Below are 22081 nucleotides of genomic sequence, written 5' to 3'. Positions count from 1 at the left end.
TTACCTGACCAGGCCATCATCACTGAACAGAAGAGAATACCCCAAAGCCGCCTCAGAGAAGATCCCTCCCAAGAAACCACCTGACGCCTGCCCTGGAAGGAGGAACTTCAGTTAGAGGAACTGGAACCCTGCTCTTCCCCTGACTAGCTGGCCAGCTTATTTAACATTCACTGCCGGTAAATAAACTAGCCTGTTGGTGTGGGCTCCCCTAGTGCCCCAGGCTAGTTTATTAATAGTACCAATTGATATTCAATTAATATTCAGTTTCTGGGTCTCCCACATAAAGACCAGAACCCATCTGGGGTAAGTTCAAAGGAGACACCTGGCACCCAGCAGTCCCTTCTCTGCCTGCCCTTGGTGAGGGGCAGCATGATCATCTTGGGTTCCACCATCCTGCAGCAGGAACGTTAATATTTTTACTCTTCAGGCAAATGTTTCTGTTCCTAGCAATCTTTCCTGAAGAAGCAAAACTGAAAACCAAAAGAGCTTAAACCCAAAGAAATTAATCACTGCCTAAGTTATAACAAGTAATTAGTTATAAACCATTTATTTACATCCAGAATACAAGAAAAATTAGTTTGTAATATCAAGGAAACTTGAATATTAACTATAGATAACAGAAAAACTACATTTTTAAAATACAGATTAAAAAAGAAAAAAAAGTTTAAATTACAGCACTGTGAAATGTACTAAAAAAAGAAAAGATGAGATGGCCATAGAGAAAACAGATTTCCGTATATGAAAAAGGGTCTGTCACAACAGTTTATGAAAAAACAAACAAATCAAAGGAAATGGGCAAAGGCTAGGTATATCAAATTCACAGAAGAAAAATTAAAATATGCAATAAGCATACAAATAGCTTTCCCAATTTTAATTCACTTAGAAAATTATAAAAATGACGTGTAAAATAAAATTTATTTTTTAACACAGATTTGAGGAATTTAAAAGATGAACCTAGGGTTGACCAGGGTGTGGGGGGACAGCAACCATCCGATGTTCTTGGTGGAATCGTCTTTGTGAGGGGTGATATGAAGAAGGGATTTAAAACAGGTGTTTTTCTGGATCTAGCAACAGCATGCATACAAACTCATTCTTGAGAAACATCCATGCCTGGGGTATGTGTGTTTGAAGCTGACCACTGCAGCATTGTTTGAATTATTGAATACTTAGGGACAACCTTAATACTCATCAAAGATAGATATTGGGCTGCGGGATGTAGCTCAGCACTATAGTACTTGCCTAGCATGTCCAAGGCCCTTAAGACTTAAAATCAGCTTACTATAGTAATACAGCCATGTCAATGTTTATAGCAGCTCAGTTCACAACAGCTAGATTATGGAACCAACCTAGGTGTCCTTCAACAGATGAATGGATAAAGAAAATGTGGTATATATATATTCAATGGAATATTATTCAGCTTTAAAGAAGAATAAAATTATGGCATTTGCTAGTAAATGGATGGAGTTGGAGAATATCTTGCTAAGTGGAATAAGCCAATCCCCAAAATACCAAAGGTTGAATGTTTTCTCTAATATGTGGATGCTGATTCACAATAAGGCAGAGGGCACTAGAGAAGAATAGCATTTCCTTAGATTAGGTAGAGGGAAGTGAAGGGAGGGGAGGAGAGGGGATGTGGGGATAGAAAAGATAGTAGAATGAAGCAGGCATTGTTACTTTATGTATATATGTGACTGCATGACCACTATGATTCTAATGTATACTCAGAAAAAATGAGAAATTATATCCCATCTATGTATGATATATCAAAGTACATTAATGCATTCTACTGTCATGTGTAACTAAAACAAATTCAAAAATTTAAAATGGTAAATAAATAAATAAAGTTTTAATAACCTGCCTACCTGTGCAAACACTTGGTAAAGGATCCAGAAAAAAATCACAAATCAGTAGGAAGAGTGCCCCTGAGACAAGACAGCTATGGCGGACACCTTTCACTTCTTCCTCAGAACCCTCCTTGGATATTTGGATCTTTTATAATCAGTATCTATCCATACATTATTGCATATTACTTCCAAATATTAGCAGTGGTTGTTTTTTAATCAATAGTCCTGAATTTTTTACCTTCTTTTCCCCTTGTTTATTTTGGCGATTTTCTCTAATGAGTACAATTTATTTCTACAAGGAAAAAGAACTTAAAAGACAAAAGGTCTAAGCAGCGTAGCGTAGATTGGAAATCTCTCAGGACCTTCTCAATCTACTTAACTTTTAGTCAAAGATATGAGAACAGTGAAAAAATTAAACGGTTCTTTCAAGATCATAAAGATTATCACCCGGGGCTGAATATGTGGCTCAAGTGGTAGCGCGCTCACCTGGCATGCGCAGGGCGCTGAGTTCAATCCTCAGCACCACATAAAAATAAAAGATGTTGTGTCCACCGAAAACTAAAAAATAAATATTAAAAAAAATTCTCTCTCTCTTTAAAAAAAAAAAAAGATTATCATCCAAGTCTGAGGCTGGTTTTAAAGTATTCCAGAGATCTCAAGTGACACTATGCATTCTTACAGGGCAGAATTTTCTTACAGTGTTTTAAGAAAAAAATCTATCTTTAAAACTATCACTAAATCATGCTACAGCTTATACACAAGCCACCTGGGTTTGTGGCATTAGTTTTCAGTATAAAACCAGCTGCTAAGCCAGATACACACTCCCAGCCAAGTTCAGATCCACACAGGAAACTAACTTGCAACGGGCACCACACTCCAAATCATATCAAAACAGCACTCAACACACTGAGAAGCCATGAGGCGTGCACACTCAGATGAGCTCTCCTAAAACAAGGGCACTTAGTTATTAAATCAGAGAAACGCAGGTCTGGTTTGAAGTCCTGTGTGAGCTGAGGCTACTCTTCCCCGGCATTCATCCTGGATTGCTGGAGAAATAACTGCTCCCTGAGTACAGAATGCCTTATGGGGTGATGGAAATGTTCTTGAACTAGCTGAGATTGTGGTTGCACAACACTGTGACTGTGTTAAATGTCAATGAACTGTTCACTTTCACATGGTTAATTTTATGCTATGCAAACCTCGCCTCAATAATTTTTTTTAATTTATATGGCACCAAGGAAGACAGATATCAGCAGGAGTTAGCACTTCTTACTGCTCTCTTTCTGCTCTCACACACACATGAATTAAGTTACTATAAAATGCAGACACTGCCAGGCCTACAGAAGCACCCCTGTAATCCCAGTGATTTGGGAGGAGGACTGCAAGTTCAAGAGCAGCTTCAGTAACTAGTGAGATCCAGTCTCTAGGGGCAAAAAAAAGCAAAACAGGACTCGGGGTGTAGCTCGGTGGTAAAGCACTCCTGGGTCCAATCCCCAGTACCAAATAAATAAGAAATAGATGCTCTTCAGCCTAAATAAAGGCTTGCATACTCGTTCAACAAATCCTGGCCATGTCCCAAGCAATGAGGACGTAGTCCTGTTGCTCCCCAAGAAGTTCAGTCTAGAGGGGCATGTGGCTAAGGAATTCCAACTTACAATAGGAAGTAGCAGGGAACCATGAAGGGATGCCAAACACAAGAATCCACAATCAGATGTGTGCTTTGAATAGCCACTCTGGCTGCAGCAGGGAGAACGGATGGGTGCTGGGAAATAAGGGGAAGATGAGAAGAGCAGAGGCAGGCTGACTCTTCAGGACAAGGACAGTGGCCTGGGTTGAGGTTTTAACAGTGGCCAAGGTAGGGTTCAAGAGAGAGAGGACATGGTTAATGGACGGCGGGGGTGCCTGGATGGGAGCTATGGAGGCGGTGGGCAGACACTGTAACAGTACAGTGGGCAACACCCCAGCCCTGGCCAGAGGATGGCTGAGATGCAGGTTCCAAAGAGACTGGCGTAGGGGGCATAGAAATCACACCCTACAAAGGAAGTTTTCTTTCCTAGGAGGTCTAGCAAGTTTTACTTAACTGTAAATATTACTGATCTAAATAACCTGTGGTTTCTAAAGAATGTGCACAAGGTCTACCTGTCCTAGGGACCTCGAGGCCCACCCTGCACCTGCTGACTTCCGATAGCAGAGCTGAGGTGGGGCCCATCCACCTCCCTTCTCCCTTCTCCCTGAAGGACAGGAACATGTCTGTCTCCCTCGCGCCACCAGAGCTCCCACTGGTAATGGGAACAAACTAGGAAGACTGGGCACAAAAAGGGACTGAGGCCATGAGAGACAGGGCACCCTCAGGGGCTGCTCTTGCCTGACACCTGATCTTTTGTTAATGTGCAAAGAGCTGCCTAAATTTTAGTGCTTAAAGGCAAAGAATTCTATTCAAAATATGAATCTATTTCACTAATCTTGTTTCCTTTGGTTGTTGAAATCCAGTTATTTCAAGGATGTACTTTTTGAAAAAGCACATGAAATTTAATTTTAAAAATCAAAATGTTCAGGCTGGGAGTACTCAGTGGTAGGAAGCCCTGGGTTGGATCCCCAGCACTAGGGGGGAATAAAATCAAATATTAAATAAATTCTTTGAGAAAGGCATTGAGTTTTTTTTTTTTCTTTTACAGGAAAAGGATGAAAAATGTTGCTGATAGTAAGAGTTTCACATTTGTGAACCTCTAAATGTTATTTTAACCAGGAAATAAAACATATCTTAGAAAGCTTTCTAAACTAATGAAGCCTGGCTTTAGTTTGTGCTATTAGGAACAACACAGATAACGGGAGAAATCTGGCGTCTCTCCTCTCAGGAAATTAATCATGTTTTTATAAAAATGTTAGAAGATGACTTATTTATAACCCTTTTGGGAACAAGAGGTCCTTTTTCGCTCTAAAACTGTTTGAAACCAAACTTGTCTCCCAAACCACTACTATGCAGGCATTTCATCAGCTCTGAAAGCAGGTTTTTTATTTCAATTTGTTGGTTGATTTTTGTCTGTCTCCAAAACACAGTGCTCTTTTGACTCTGGGGGGCGGGGGTGGTGTCTATGGATCAGGAAATGGGTCTTTTTTGCTCAAGTGCTTTATTTCTGCTAAGCTAAGCCAATGGTGTGCTTGTTCCAAAAGCAGCTCTCCTGAGATATCGGGAGTGCTCCTGTAGGCAGAGGGCAGAGGCACCTAGAACCCCACACCTCTGATCAAAGGATTCAGAACTCAAATTTCCCACCTGTTCAGGATCTTCTATAACCCACCTACCACAGTAACATGTCTGGAAGCTCCATGAAACACTTTATACTAAGCCCATCACTTTCAAAGTAAAGTAATAAAGTTCCCCCAAATTAATAGCTTTCTGTTCTTTTAATAGAAAGGTAACACACAATTCTTAAGCCCCCTTCACAGCAGATCCACACAAAAGATAATTTCCTCTGATAACCCAACTTATCCTACAAATTAAAATGTAATCTGAAAAAAGACTAAAAATATTGAAATCAGTATTTCCCCAGTCTATACTTCAAGCCCCTCTTTAATGAACATAACCAGTCTTCCACTTGCCTTCAATATTATCAGAAATTCCAAAATTAAGGGCTGGGCATGTACCTCAGTGGTACAGGGCTAGCCTAGAATGCATAAAGCCCTGGGCTTGATTCCCAACACTGCAAACAACACTCCCCACCAATCAAACCAAAAAAAACAAATCAACAAAATTAACTACCATGAAAAATAACTCAAGGTGAGCACAATGCGACATATGCCAAACCTCCAGAGGCAGTCAAACTCAGATCAGGACACCCCAAAAGCTGCAGCTCATAGCTCTAACATACCACTCACTGCCCTGAAGTGGATGGGTGCTCCAAAACTCCAAATCTTGTTTTCACTACCTCTTCAAACAATATGGCCCCCACCGACACCCCTGGTAGCCACATGCAAGCAAAACCATCAGGAGCAGTCGACACTGCAGCCCACAGATCCCAGGAAGTTTAGCCTCTTGCACCTGCACTGCCCAACTCCCGACTTCTCCAGAGGACTTCTGGAGGTGCAGCAGCCAGAGCAGCCTCAGGGCTCCCAGTGTGCCCTCTCCTGTCCTCAGCACCACTTTTCCTTTGAGAGGAGCCAGAAGGTGCTCACTTCCCTAATTCTAGCCCTCAGCCCTAAGCACCGGATGGGGTGATGTGCCTGTCACAGTCCCACACTGAAAACGTCACGTAGTTTGTGTTCCTGCTCCCACACGCAGCCCAAAATGGATAGTGGTGGGGATGGTTAGTGTCGGCCTGGCACATATTCAAGTCAAGCACTGGGCTGGACACTTGGTCAACATCTCTCTGAGGTGAGGCTTATCAGTAGTTAACTAGAGATGCTGTGGTTTGAATATGGTCTGCTCCTTCTAAAACTCATGTTGAAATTTAATTCCCAATATGAAATATTAAGAGGTAGGACCAGGTGGGACCTTTAAGAGGAGATTAGAGCCCAGCCCTTATGAATGAATAACCCATTCAAGTGATTAATAGATTAATCCGTCATCTCAAGAGTGGGCTAGGCTTCTGGCACACTCCCAGTACCAGTCATGTGGCACTCTGCACCATTTCTAGATTCTGCAGGTAAAAAGTCTATCACCAGACACAGCCCTGTGAAACTCAGACCAGAAAAGATCCTAAGGCCACCTAAGAGATGACAGGAGCATGTCATGGTTACCAAACTGAATTCTCAGCTATAAGAAAGGTCAGCGTTCCAACAGGAAAACAACCATGGAAATCTAAATGGCCCATCTTTTCAAATGTTCAACCTTACTTGTAAGACACAAATTAAAACCATGATAAGAAACTTTTTTCCACCTACTACATTGGCAGAGACCACACATTCTGCTGCCCAGCATGTGGGAAACAGGCATTCATTCATACGCTGCTGATGAAATTACCTTAACCAAAGGCAATTGGTGGCACCCCTCTACTTTCCAGGGTATGCTCCTCTGACCCAACAATCCCACTCTTGGAAATTTATCCTTCAGTTACATCTGAGTGAAATGACTTATGTGCAAGGTTAGTCACTACGGTGCTACTGGTAACAGCAAAATATCAGAAACAATTTAGATGTCTATCAACAGGGATTAAATAAATGATGGTATATTTGTACCATGGATTGCTCTGCACTTAAAAGAATCCAGGGGCTGAGGTTTGGCTTAGTGGTAAAGAGCTCGTCTAGCACATGTGAGGCACTGGGTTCGATCCTCAGCACCACATATAAAAATAAATTAATAAAATAAAGGTATTGTGTCCACCTTCAACTAAAAATTATTTAAAAAAAAAAAAAAAGAATCCAAACAGAGTCTCTTTAAAAAATCAACTTCCTGGTAACTGCTTTCCTGCATCAGGAATCTCCTCCTACTGAGAACAGAAACTGAGAAGTTACCCTGTGGCCCAGGTAAGCACCAAGGAAAGGACTTAACATGCTTCTGATTAATACAACCTAACTGAATCCACATGTCTATTTCCTACCTTTTGTCCCATTGAACCCCTTCTCCTGTTATAAAAGCCATTGGTACCCCAAAGCCCCTCAAGATGGAGATTTGAGATTTAAAAAAAAAAAAAAAAAAAAAAAAAGGTCTCCTTGGGATGGGGTTGTGGCTTAGTGGTAGAGCGCTTGCCTAGCATATGCGAGACACTAGGTCCAATCCTCAGCACCACATAAAAGTAAAAAAAGAAAGATGCTGTGTCCAACTACAACTAAAAACTATATATACATATTTTTAAAAAAATCAAGAGCACAGTGCTAAGATACAGGCATGGTGATGCATACTTGTTTAAAACTACCAACTATTCAAATTTAAAGTCAGCTGCAATGTAAGAATCCAGATGAAACCTCAAATTCTAAACAGAAAATTACTTTTTAAGAAGATCAAAAACTTAGAAAAAGGGGGTAAGGAAAAGGATCTCTTATCATGCAAAAAAACCTTCATTTGCTTCTCAGCTTTTTTGATGTTCGTATTTCAAAGCACATATTGGTAAATTCCTTTTCAAAACTTATTTTTCTAATGGAAAAGGCTGATCATCTTGCTTGTTCTATTTTGACCTGTCAAGAGCACTGACTCCCCTAAATCATGGAACCTCTGTTCCCAGTAACAGATACCGACCACACACTAATAATATACTAACCATACATAGTAATCTACATAGTAGATTAAAATTCTTTTCTTACAGAAAGAGGAGAATTACACCAATTCTCTAGGCTGACTCCAGGAAATGGTCTCCTATCACACTCAGATCTTGGGATTGACAGTGTGATTCTGAGAAGGGTCTATTATTCTTATAAAAAGAGAATGTTCTCTAAGACAACTTTTATTTTTTGTTGTTGTTATTTTCACCCTTTTTACTTCTAATATAACATCTGAATAATATTATTACAGAAGTAATGATAGCTATCTAAATCAAAGTCCCCAAATCCATTTAATCAACTATAATCTCAAGAGAACTTCAGCAATATTTGTGACACTAGCCTAAGCCTCCCTCTGTTCCCAAAAAGTCATGTTTAAATTGAGGCAACCCTAAGACAACTATTATCACTACCCAACCAAGACTTTCAACTTTAAAATCTAACCTTCTACTTAGGAATGTACAAGAAGGAAGCCCAAGGCACCTGGACAAAGTCACAAGAACAAGAACATGTTCTGGGCTTCCCTGTTTGGTTTTCAGAATAGAACTATTGATATTTTAAAAAGAAAAGGAAAAAAACACTTTTCTGCCAGCTTTTCATTGCTCAGAATGAACATTCAGCTAGGCGTGGTGGTACATGCTTGTAGTCCCACCTACTCAGGAGGTTGAGGCAGGAGAATCACAAGTTTGAGGCCAGGCCCAGCAACTCAGTGAGAACCTGCCTCGAAACAAAAAATAAAAAAGGGCAGGGGATGTTGCATCTCTGGGTTCAAACCCCAGTGCCAAAAAAAGGAAAACAAATTTGCCATCACAAAATCTGGAGTTTAGAGGAATCAAAGCTGCCATTAAATAGCCTCTTCATTCACGCTGACAACCCATGTCTGCCAAGGTTGCTTGACTTAAAAAGATAAAGGAAGGGAAGAGAAAACAGAGAAGGGGAAAGGACAAGGAGAGCAGCCCGGCACAGTGGGCTCTGGGCTCACCACCTGGCCTCTGCAACACTCACCTCCACCCTGCTCAGTAAACCCATCAGACTACAGTCCTTGGGGTCTCAGGTCTCCTGGAGTCACTTCCAGGAGAGAGTCTTTCCCTTTTTCAAGGCACATTTATTTTATTTTTAATTTGTTATATATGATATCAGAATACATTACAATTCATATTACACATACAGAGCACAATTTTTCATATCTCTGGTTGTATACACAGAGTCACACCATTCGTGTCTTCATACAGGTACTTAGGGTAATGATGTCCATCTCATTCCACCATCTTTCCTATCCCCATGTTCCCCGCCTTCCCCTCCCTCCCCTTTGTCCTATCTAGAGTTCATCTGATCCTCCCATGGCCCCCCAATCCCCATCCCCATTATGGATCAGCCTCCTTAAATCAAAGAAAACATTTGGCCTTTGTTTTTTGGGGATTGGCTAACTTTGCTTAGCATTATATTCTCCAACTCCATCCATTTACCTGCAAATGCCATGATTTTATTCTCTTTTAATGCTGAGTAAAATTCCATTGTGTATATATCCCACATTTTCTTTATCCATTCATCTACTGAAGGGCATCGAGGTTGGTTCCACAGTGTAGCTATTGTGAACTGTGCTGCTATGAACATTGGTGTTCTTGCCCCTTCTTTTAAAGTGGCCACACTTCCAGGCACCGCTCCACCTCCTAACACTCTCTCCAGGGTCAGGGTGTTCCTCATGAACTTGTATTTGTTGTAACTACAAAGGGCAGGGGGAAGGGATATACCTCTGCTTCCTGGTCAATTCCATAACTATCCAATTCAGAAATATTCTTTCTTAATGTTTTACTGTGTTTTCCAAATTTCCTAATATAAACATGTATTATATTATAATCCCATAAGTCTAGTCATAAGTATTTTCAAAAAGTTTCCCCTAAAGAGCATAAATATGCTTCCAGCTATTTCATATTCTTAAGTTTGCTTGTAGTTCAGGTGGTCACATACTGTATCTTCAAAATCAGCACCCTTGTGAGTAAGAGCAAGCTGTATCAATAAATACACAGGAACAACAGGGAAAAACCAGGGGGCTCAGGAGAGTCAAACACATGGCCCCAAGTCCTGTGTCTGCCATTAAAAGGCCTCTTCATTCACCCTGCATCTTGATTTCTCTCGGCCCCCTTTCTAATGGGTAAATTAGAAACCGTTCTATGGCAAAAGATGCAAGGTAAACAGCGCTCACATGTGACACCAGCAACAGGAAGACCAGCTCCCCAGAGACCTGGGTTCTCAGCCTTAGCTGACAGAAGACAACAAGAGGGAAAAGATTAATCAGATGCAGAGGATTCAACACTTTCTGACTAAATGAACATAGAAAGAGAGTCTTTAGCTCTATAGTCAGTCAATACACTACTTTCCCACATCAATTTCAAAACAAAAAGCCCACTGAGTTTCTCACTTTGCTGATGGGCATCACCAACACATCCAGGTGCCCAATCCCTCCCCTGCAAGCCATTCCTGACTTCTGGTTGTACCTCACCACCCACATCCAAACCAACACCAGTTCTGGTCCAATGTACCTCGTCTGTTCCTCATTTGCCTGACTCCTCCTCCGTACTCCAAGGACCCCAATTCTCAAAGCTCCTTGACCCCACCAGGCCTGCCAAATCCTGCACTTCAGTTCATTTCACTGTCCCGAGCCCCACATCACCCTTGTTTTCCCCCTTACCTGACCCAGGGTCCGCAGTCACTACGATACTCTTGCACACACACACCCCTCCGCTGCCCTCTTTGGTAAAGCAGAGTGCCGCCCCAACACACACTGAGCTGAACCACAGCCAACCCTAACCCTGCTCAGACGTGGCTCACAGGCTTCCTTTACTGGTGTCCAAGACAAAGCTTTCCCAGCTCCCCTGCAAGCCCTGCCAGCCCTACCTCCCAGCTGCCCCCTCCGCTGGTCCTCTCCCAGCCTCCAAATCTCTTTCCTCTTTGGCAACACGTACCACTCACTGGTACTGCTGTCCAGTCCCCTGGCTTTAAAAACCATCTCCACACTGTCACCTTCCAGCCACTTTTTCCTTGAGCACCACAATCTCAAATCCAATTTTCTAACCCCGAAACTGATGTCCTACCACAGGCAGCACTGTTCTCTGAACTACTCCCTCCTTCAACCTGGTTCTTGACCAACCCACCCTTCCAGATGCTCGGGGAAATGGCTGGAAGTTATCCTTACCTCCTCCTCTTGCTCCCACCCTTGTCAGGCCGAGAAGCCAATCCTCCTCCAGGGCTGGCCACTTCTAACCTCCATGTGGCTGGCACCCTGGCTAGAGCCGCGTCAGCTCCCCTGTCTGTGGAGTCAGCTCCTGCCTGGATCAAAGCTTTTTGCAACCCAGAAAAAGCCAAAACCTTGATGTAGACCCTGAGGCCTATACAATCTCCAGCTGATTCCACCCCCCAGCCTTGCTCCCCAGCACACCAGGCACCTGCCTCCCTGCCTCAGGATCTTTGCACTTGCTACCAACAGTCATGACAGGCTTCCCTCCACTCCTCCAGGCTTTCCTCAAACGCCACCTTGACGGTGCAGTCCTTCTGGGCTACCCAAACTTTCACCATGTTAATCCTCTCCCCTGTTTTTTCCTTAGTACATATTTATATCTAATATCATCTGCACATTTGACTTATTTCTACTGTGTTTTGTCTGTCTCTCCCCCAGGACAGATGCTCCATGACGTCAAGGATTTGGGGAGGCACTAATACATACTTTTAAAAAAATTCATGCACAGCCAATAGTTCAATATGATCCATCTGACCTCACATTCTATTCCTCACTATCTCTCTTTCCTGATTTACTTCTCTTCACAGAACTGGCCAGTGGCGGCCATAAGATTCATATATTTATTTAATGTCTGTCTCCTCTCGCCATTGCAAGGAAGCCAATTCTGCTATTCAAATCCACAACTTTTCAAATCTCCATCTCCCACCTTCTGAACTTACGGTTTTCCTTAGATTCCATATTTTCTGCAAAGGTACTGTGTTAGTGAGCTTTTCGACACTGTGACCAAAATACCTGACAAGAACTTAGAGGAAGATAGATTTATTTTGGCTCATGGTTTCAGGGGTCTTGGTCACGGCTGACTAATGCCAGAGCAGAAACATCATGGTGGAAGGCTATGGTGGAGGAAAGTTGCTCAGCTGAAGCAAGCCAGAGAGCAGAGAGAGAAGGAAAAAATAAGAGTGAATAGAAGGGCAGGAGAGAAGATGAACACTTCCAGGGCATGCCCTCCAACTAGGTCCCACCTCCCTGTAGTCCAATAAGCTATCAATTCACCGATGTCAGAGTCCTCACAGCCCACCTCTCAACCTTGCTGCGTTTAGGGACCATGCTTTCAAAACATGGCATAACAGGCACCATGCCTGGTGCTGGCCACTGGCTAGCATGGGTACCAACCAGGTACCTATGTAAAAAATCTCGGCAGGCATCATGAACTTTCCCTTTCTCTTGGTCCCCAAATCTTAGCATCCTTTCCATCAACCTCATCTCCATTCATATTGTCCCCACCTGAGTCCAGGTCTTTGGTACTGCCCAGACCCCAAACTTTTACTATCCAAATCTGTCCTCACTCAAACAGTCACCCCAAACAAGGGGACTTCAGTCCTATAGTGGTGCCCTATAGGACCCCCTACTACAGGGCTCACTCCACTCCACTATGCTAGGACTGTCAACTCGCCATCTCTGCCTCCCTTACTACTCGAAAGCTGAGTAAGCTGTAAAGCTTTATGCACAGACAATGGGCCACCTCTCACAGCATGCTGGGGCTTGAACCCAGAGCCTCACACATGCTAGGCACTTGCCCTACCACTAAGGTAGGCCTTCAGTTCACTCTTAAACCACCCTCAAGGATATCTGTTAAAATCAGTATGATCAATGCCCTCCACCTTCTATCAGTGTTGCTTAGGGGCAGCTCAGATCTTGGATTCCTGCCTAAGATTTTCTTGGGTTCAAGAGCCTATATGATCCGACTGATAGAAACTTTACATAATTAGACAAGTCATATGAACTGGATGTTTTCAGCAAATACCTGCATTTTACCTTCCACAGAACCACTAGGAAAGTTCTAAAGCCAGTTTCAGCTCTGAGGCTGTTGGATTCTATTGAATTAGTGTTTGCATCTTATGACTAAATGAAGAACAGATGCACATAAACCTGAGAGAGGTGGTGGCCACATTAATCCCATTCCTAGCCTCCACCTCCGTCCTGTCCATTAGCAAGTCATTCAAAATGACTTATATTTATATCCAACTCTGGGTTACCACATTCCCAGCTCCCCTGTGCTTACAAGGACTCCTGGTAATGGTGCACCTAGACATTAATGCTTTGAAGAATGTGCCTTCCCAACCACACCCTTACAATTTTAACAGTGACAGAGAGGAAAGCCCCCAAATAGGCAAACTTATTTTTAAAAATGTTTCCACACATAAGAAACATAAAGCAATAAATGGGACTGATGCTGGAACCTGCCGGGCTTGGACCCGGAAGCCCGACAAGAGGACTCGGCAGGAATCCACACTCCTTCATGCCATTGTGGGCACTCCCAGGGGAGAGAATAAAGTCTCCACTATATGACCAGATTCTGGACTTATACAGGACAGGAAAGTACCTTTGCACTTTCCAAAAGTTTTCTATTGGATCATAGAGAAGAATATACCCAAAGACTCCTGAGGAAAAGAAAACAACTGGAGAGAGACTGTAAAATAAGTATGTTAGTAATCAGGCCTAATAGCAATCTGTTACTGGGGATGCAGACGTAGGAAGATCACAAGTTCAAAGTCAGCTCGGGCAACGTAGACCTTGTCTCAAAATAAAATTAAAACATAAAAAGGACTGGGAATATAGCTCAGTAGGTAGAGAGCTTGCCTAGCATATTCGAGGTCCTGGTCAACCCCCAATACTGTGGTTTTTGTTGTTGTTTTAAAGGTATATTAGTGCTCTTAATGATTCAAATGAAGAAACATTTAAAAACAAATATATGGACTGGGGTTGTGGCTCAGCAGTAGAGCGCTCACCTAGTACATGAAAGGCCCTGGGTTCAATCCTCAGCACCACATAAAAATAAATAAGTAAAGGTATTGTGTCCAACTACAACTAAAAAATATTCTTAAAAATACATATAAGGGCCAGGGGCATAGCTCAATAGCAGAGTGCACACCTAGTATACGGGAGGCCCTGGCTTCAATTCCTAGCACTACAAAACAAACAAAGGAAAATAAAAACCAAATACATACAAAAATGAAAAAATAATTTATAAAAGTACACATGTACAAGAAATTAAGAACTAAAGGTAAGCAGAAATGAACCAAGTGGAAACTGTAGAATAATCATTACAATAAAAATCTAATATAAACACATGATTTTACAAATAGATAAAGTAGAAATTACTGGAGGTTTCATCCAGAGAGCAGCCCTGAGAAGGGTGCGAGGAAGCAGTGGAAGAGAAATAGACAGTGCATAGTTATAAGTTTATTCACAAGTTGAGAGCAAAATACAATAATTTTTCACATGTAAACACTAAGAGTCGCCATCTACAAACACTTGGTGTGTTTTAAAAGAAAATGAATTAACTAGGAATCAGAAGGATGCAAAAGACAACAGGGAACATGACAACTGCTAACATACGCTGGTGAATTCTAGTATAAAATATCACCAGTTCAATGCTAAAATAAATTAACCCAAAATCCTAGACTATATGGCAAGGCAAGTGGAAGGTGAAGTCATGGTTCAGTTCTTGTCTCTGAAGTGAAGAAATATGGGAGTAAATAATCTGCTGGTCTCTAAGGCAAAAAAAAAAAAGCCAGGAGAGACCTGCAGGAAACTCCTTTTCACTCTTCAAAGCTGGTCTAATTTAAACATGAACAACAAACTAATGAATAAGCTATTCATTAGTTTAAACATGATAGAAAATCCAGTTTTGTAATTTTCACTTTATAGGCAAAAAGAAAATAGTGATGCCGGTTGTAAAAAAAATCAGAGGACATTTCTTTAAGAGCTAAGGTAAAAACCAAAATATGAACACGAGTAATCAATCAAAATACTTAGCAATGCATGTTCACACATTGCTTTTCTCACTGAGCACCACCCAACACAGAAGGCAAATTCCAGAACCAGGTTTTAAGGAATCCTAGAATGGTATTCTTGACTTAACCACATTTCCAATCTTAAGAGATAAACACCATAAAGCAAGTTCTCTCTAAAGAGCTTTTTCCCTTTTATAACTAATACTTTTTAAGAAACTTTATACACATCAAACCATAATCTGACATCTGGGGGAAAATATTAGTACTGAATATAATGGACAAGTGTGATCAGCCTTGTCTGATACCACTTCTTTGGATAAAATTACTTCTATTCTGGATGTTGCAGCCATAACACCAACCACAGGCACTGGGTTCCAAATGATATGCCATTCCCCTCCCACCTTGCAATAAAAGGAGAGGTGAGATTACCATATTATTTCATAACAGCACATTCTTGGAGAAAAAAAAATTAAGGTTTCAATATCCGGCAGTAAGCCTGGGCCAGTTTTACAATGTTATTAGCAATGCATGCTTCCTCCCTGGAGTTAATCCCAGCAGGGGACTCCAGGCTGGGAGCAGGGCCTCGGTTCAAAGACAATATCTTTGCACTTGCATTTCAAGGCTTCAGCCTTCATTGAAAACATAAGTATTAAAGCCTGTTTTACACTGACTCTAGGTAGAATTACTTTAGAGTGATCTAAAGAATGAAGACAGGGAGCACTATTACCGGAAGAGTAAAGAAAGTGGGGTGCTTTGCGTCATCTTCATATTTGCCTTCTGTGGAACTCCCGGCCTCCATTGATTTGGATGTGGTGTTCTTGCCAATACCCATCATCAAGAGAAGCTGAGTGAGCCTGCGTGGCCGGTGGTGTGAGGGAGTGAAGGCTTATTCAAGCCAGGAGCTCAAATCAGTCAACTCTTCTGGTGCCTGCAGCACCGGATTCTCAGATGGATATGAGACCTGTGAGTACCATCTCTTAGCACCTGCAAGAGAGATTACAAACAAATCACCACAAAGCACACATACAACCCAAGGACCCAGATCATCTAGTTCCCTGCACAAAAAAAGTCATATTAGTTAGATCCAAACATCCAAAAATATACTTCTCAAGTACCCATTCTCTTCTGAATTGCCCCCTGGAAATCAGGACCACTAAGTTAGATTATCAAAAATATCACAATATCGGGGGGCGGGGGGGGGGACAATTAAGGTAAGTCTCTGACATGCATTAGGATATATCTCATAACACAGTTTAACCTAACAGAATATTATGCAGTAGCAATGTTCTGTATCTGCCCTGACCAGGAGTCACACTGGCCACCTGTGGCTCTTATGTGCACTTGAAATGAGCCTAGTGCAAATGAGAAATTGAATTTTAATTAATTAAATTTAATATAGCCACTTGTGCCTAGTGGCTATCACACGGGATGATGTGGACACAGGCAATTTATCATGACTGAATAAATGTCAAAATTCGCTACATGTGCCCCATTAAAGGCAGAGGCAGGCATTCAAAGTATTAAAAAGAGGAAATAAAATCAACCTAGGATTAAATGCTCACACAGAATTCCAGGAAGGAAGCAAGGTGAGTTTTAAAATGGGCAGAATACCACAAAAAAAAAAAAAAAAAAAAAGGGAGTCAAAACATTCAGTATGAATGAAATGACAAAATAAACCTAAAATAGAAACTCAAACCCTCTCTCTTGCCCCCCAAAAGGAAGGTAAAGTGGCAAGAAACAGGAAAGGACTGGAGGTGGGAGGAGAGGGATCAACATTACCAGACCCAGAATGCATCTGACAAGCCCAAAGAAATCGGAGAGACTCTGGCATTTATTAAAGAAATAAGAGGCACTGGGTTCGATCAGCACTACATAAAAATAAAATATAGACATTCTGTCCATCTACAACTACAAAAAAAATTTTTTTAAAGAAGAAAAAAAAGAAATAATGTAATACTTTGAACTAAGAGAAAAATCTAAGAAAAAGCCAAAATAAGGAAGTTTCTAGAACAATTCTATGCAGCCAAGCCTCAGTGAAGGAGCAGAAAATAAAACCTCGATTTTAAACCATTTTTTTAACCATCACTATTTTTTTTAACCATCACTATTGTTTAGTGAGACCTAAACAATAAAAGTGACCCACCCTAGATTAACGAGCGAGCATTGGGAGATCTCAGCTTTGAAAATGAGAGGGCACACGGGATCCCTACATGGGCTGGCACACATAAATAAAACGTGCCTACATATGCCTGGATTTTCATAAAGAAAATAACCATGCTCACATGCAGCTGTGGGAGGGGCAGAGCCCATGGTCACATTTTACCACCAATTAATTAGTTTCCCGTCAAGAACAAATAATCCAACCAAAATGCCCTGCAAATGTGAAGACAGGCTAGTACATGGAGTGTGGAAATACAAGTAGGAAACTCTGTTCAAGGAATTCTTCATGGGACACTTGTTCATTCAACAAATCCTGTGGCTGAGCAAGGAAGGGGAATAAAATACAAACAGATAAGAAAAAAAAAAAAGAATTATGCAAAGTTTGAGAGTTCAACAGTCAGAGGGTAAAAAGAGAAAATGAAAAGAAACAGCTGCTAGAACATCAACTTGCATTGGTATAATAGAGAGAGCTGGGTTCACCCAGCACATTCTTCTGGGGGCTACATTTTCAATCCTGACATATCCGCGCTTGTTTAAAGCAGTGGTTCTCAACCCATAATGATTCCACTCTCCAGAGGACACGTGGCAAGATCTGGAGGCATTTTTGGCCATCAAGGCTGGGAGAGAGCTAGTGGCCTCTAGCAGGAAAAGGCCAGGGTGCTGCTCAACATCCTCAGTGCACAGAAAAGGGGATCTAAGGAAGGAAGCAGGGAGAGGGCTTCAGAATCAGGAAGGGGACAGCAGTAGGGGTAGAGAGGGGAGGAACACAGTGACTACTGAACAAAAAATATATATTCTTGTGGCTCAGCGGTAGAGCACTCATCTAGCACACGCAAGGCACTGGGCTCGATCCTCAGCAGCACGTAAAAAATAAATAAATAAAATCCAACTACAACTGAATATATAATTTATACACACACACACACACACACACACACATTTCCCCTCATCTTGGAAACTGTTCCCAAAAGAGAGCATTCCGCACCCCAGTCCACAAGGCCAGAAACCACACATCAACCTGAGATCAGAGGTTTCATCCACACAGGATGAACTTTTGTGTGGGTAAATGCCAAGGTCCACAGGCAAAATGCAAAAGATGAAAGCCAAAGGGAGAGGGCAGAGTGAAGTTTAGGGTCTGTGTTCAAAGTGATACTCAAACAAGAAGGAAAATCTGGGGAGAGTTCACCAACTCATGATGGCCCTCATCCTTCTCCCTGCAAAAAGAAAAAGAATAAGCAAGTCTACCTGCTGTCTTGTCCCTGACCACTTGACAGGGGAAGGAGGAGCCAAAGGATGAAAGACCAGGATGAAGATACAGCAGGATGAATAAGAGTAGTTTTCTAGTTGCTAAGTGCCAACATGCGATAGGAACATCTCTTACCTGTCCTTATATAAATGGCAGTTATTAGTAGCCAGTGAGCATATGATTGATGTGCCCTCTGACTCCACAAAAGCAGAATGTGAGCTTCAGAGAAGTAAAGCTACTCACCAAAGGATGCAGAGCCAAAAGCAGTGGAAAGGGATTCGAACTTTAATCAGTTTTCTCACCTGTCCTACTTACACAAACAAGACATAAAACTTCCCTTTCAATGCTCAGCTACAGATGACTTCCCTGGACAAACAGAGCCCATGCCAGCTGGCTCTGAGCACTGCCTCCACAAGACCTGCAGGTGGTTTCTTCCCTCTCTGTCATTCCTGAGGGTGCTCCAGGGCTAAGGGACACAGCTGGGTGCCTTTTCCAGGGATTCTGCCTCTTATTCTGATAGCCATCTGGCTAAGCAGGCAGGCAGCCATTATTTCTCTGTGTTACAACCATCTTAATGGTCCTCAGATACTGAGGTGGTCACCGAAGTACTGATGTAACTAAGTTACTCCAACAGAAAGGGGTGAAACGAGGGGTTCCCACCTTCATCAGATCAGGAACTCCCCAATCTGCATTTCTTCCCACCCACCTGGCTACTCCTCAGAACAGGTCACCATCATCTCTCAGCAGCATCTCCCCAAGAACTTAAATCATCTTCCTGTTCCATCTTGATGGCCCCAAACACTTGTCCATTCTGCAACCACCAAGAGCATCCTGTAAAATGTTAGCATGCTCTTTGATGGCTTGACAATTAGTTTCAGAATGACAAGATTCCTTCCCCAGGAATAATGACGACATCATGATGATGACAGCAGGATGAGTAAGAGACGAAAGGAACCTCCCAACCTCCTCTCCAGGTCTTGCTTTAGCCCCCTCCTAACGTGCTCTGCTTCAGTTCTTTGTAGGTGCTGGCCCTCTTCTAACCCTCTGGATCTTGAACATGCCATCCCTCAAAAATGGGCAGCCTGTACATTGCCCCTTTCTCTTGGGGTATCTTCTGTCGATACCTCCTCTGATTATCACCTCATCACTGTGTCTCAGGACCATGAAGATGGTCTCAAAACAGAAAGATAATGTCCACCTGCCTGCCCAGCCAGCTGCAGGAGCAAGAGGCAGAATCTAAAGTCTCACTATCAGACCTATGGCTCCCAGTGCTGAAGTTGGCTTGTATATTAAAGTTTCCTCAAAAGTTCTGGAATGAGGTATTGTCTTTTTTTTAAAGGAACCTAATATGTAACAGTCATTCTTGCTTAATACTCCTACTGCATCACACCTATACCTGACAGGGCAGGTGCATTACGTCAGGAACAAGTCAGTGATTCAACATCACTGCTAGTCTAAAAGGCACTCAGAGCCTTCATTCTCATCTGCATCTCTGTCTCCATTTCGCATCTGTCTCCTGTGCTCCCGAGCCACCTGATTCCAGGAACAACAGACCTGATCAATAAGCATCTTGTGATAAACCAAAGTCCTCACCTCACCAATCCTGAGATAATGATGGTCCAGACCATACCTGATCAATATGCATCTGCTTTGGTGGATTTGCAAAGCTTCCAGCTGTGCAAACTGCCACTCTTGCCCTCATTTTTTCTACAAAACCTTCAGACTTTATCAGTCCCTCAAAGATAGGGCTGAAAATATGGACCCCCCCTGCCCTCCCAGTGCAGTCACGCTGTAGGTACCTACTCTGTTTTTCACCATTACTTTTCTGTTTGGTTTTGGGACAAGTGGCTGGACCTGATGTGTTGGAGCCTAAGACTCTGGTAACATCAGCACTGTACACAAAGATGAGAAAGTATTCAAAAGGAAAAGTCCAAATTACAACTGTATTAAGAGATCTGAAAATCAGAGAATCTGCAATTAAATAACAAGTTACAAAACACACGAAGAAGTGGTATGTACCTGTAATCCTAGAGGCTCATGAGGCTGAGACAGGAGGATTGAGAGTTCAAAGCCAGCCTCAGCAATGGCAAGGCGCTAAGCAAATCAGTGAGACCCTGCCTCTAAATAAAATACAAAGTGGGGCTGGGGAATATGGCTCAGTGGTTGAGTGCCCCAGAGTTCAATCCCCAGTACTAAAAAAAAAAAAAAAAAAAAAAAGGCAAGATACTTTCAATGGAACCGAATCAAACATTTCCCAAATGCCAGCATTAAGTGTCTACATCAGAGGCTGGCAAACCAACAGCTGGCCTCTTGGTCTCCAGTTAAGAATGATTTTACATTTTTTAAAAACGCTGTGAACGACAACAAAGAAGAACCTATGACAGAGACCATCTGGCCCACAAAACCCAAGTTATTCACAGGAAAGTCTGTGAACCCAATGAAAATGAAAGGAAGGACTCCTGCTCAGAATGCCAATAATAGTGATAAATATTTATAAATAAAATTTAACAAAATATGAAGAAAACAATAAAATATTACTAAGGAACATGAGAACTGAATAACCAGAGAGGCGGACAATAGTCCTGAACAGAAAAGCTACTGCCAGGATGTTCACTTTCCAATAAACACGACCGTAAAGAATTAATAATTACTAGTTAATACCCCAAAGGAAGACGGGAAGGGTTCTTAGAAATTTTTTTCTGGAAGAATAATCAAGAATAGCCACAAAGGTCTGAAAAATAGTAAGAGGAATGTGCTCTCTCAGCTAGAAACCAATCTAAGGCTGCAAGAAACAGAAGGGTTTAAGAGAGATAAAAAATCAAACTAACACCAGGGAACAAAGAACCCACGGCTGACACGGGCATGACATGGGCTACTTCAAATCACAGCACAAGATACGGATTTTCCAACATATATGCCAAGACAACTGGTTCACTGTAATAAAATCCAGAAAAGCAAGGCCTAAGGTTTAAAAAGAAAAGGCTGCTATGGGACTATATATAAGGATGGGGGGACGAGATCTGCTGTGATACACCATGTGATAAACTTGCCAATACTGTATTGTGGACTTAAAAATTGGTTAAGAAGGCATAGGTCCTGTTAAAAGTACTAAACACAATTAAAAATTGAGTAGAAAATGCTGAATATGATTTTTTTAAAAAAACGAGGCCATGAGTTAAAAGGATTAAAAGCAATTAATCCCATTAAAAATATATAGGTACAACACTAACCCACAATATCTGTGTAAAGTGTATGTTCACATGACAAAACATGAATCAAACTCAAATAATTTATTTTTCGTTTTATACTCTTCTATATTTTCTAAAATTACTTACTCAGCAATGAAAAATAGGCTCCCTTTCTCCCCCGAGAGCCTGCTGATGTTTGCAATTAGCACAGTTCTTTCCTCCCTTCACACTCCAACCCAGGGCAGTGGTGGCTCCCTTTACAGCATCCCCCGCCACACACACACTATAAAGAAAATTTCTGTTGAGAGCTAAAGACACAGCAGCGTGGAGCAATGTTTTCACGTTTAAAGTTCTAAAATAACTTATCAGAAAACACAGGAGAAAAGTGAAGATTCTGCAAATTATGCTTTGCATCTAGGTTA

General features: G+C 41.9%; 1 protein-coding gene across 2 annotated transcripts in view; it reads right to left on the bottom strand.

Moving 5' to 3' along the window:
* Slc23a2 (solute carrier family 23 member 2) overlaps positions 1-22081 on the bottom strand; it is a 113196-nt gene that overhangs the window by 45663 nt on the left and 45452 nt on the right. For both annotated transcript variants that reach the window (XM_071608773.1, XM_027920179.3), the window contains exon 3: positions 15793-16049. In XM_071608773.1, coding sequence (XP_071464874.1) covers positions 15793-15900 — 108 coding nt within the window. In that variant the 5' untranslated portion in view covers positions 15901-16049. The remainder of the gene's footprint in view (positions 1-15792; positions 16050-22081) is intronic.

Source organism: Marmota flaviventris, chromosome 2 (assembly GCF_047511675.1).
Source record: "Marmota flaviventris isolate mMarFla1 chromosome 2, mMarFla1.hap1, whole genome shotgun sequence".
Lineage (NCBI taxonomy): Eukaryota > Metazoa > Chordata > Mammalia > Rodentia > Sciuridae > Marmota > Marmota flaviventris.
Note: the sequence above shows the minus strand (reverse complement) of the source record. Positions and strands in the feature narration are given on the sequence as shown.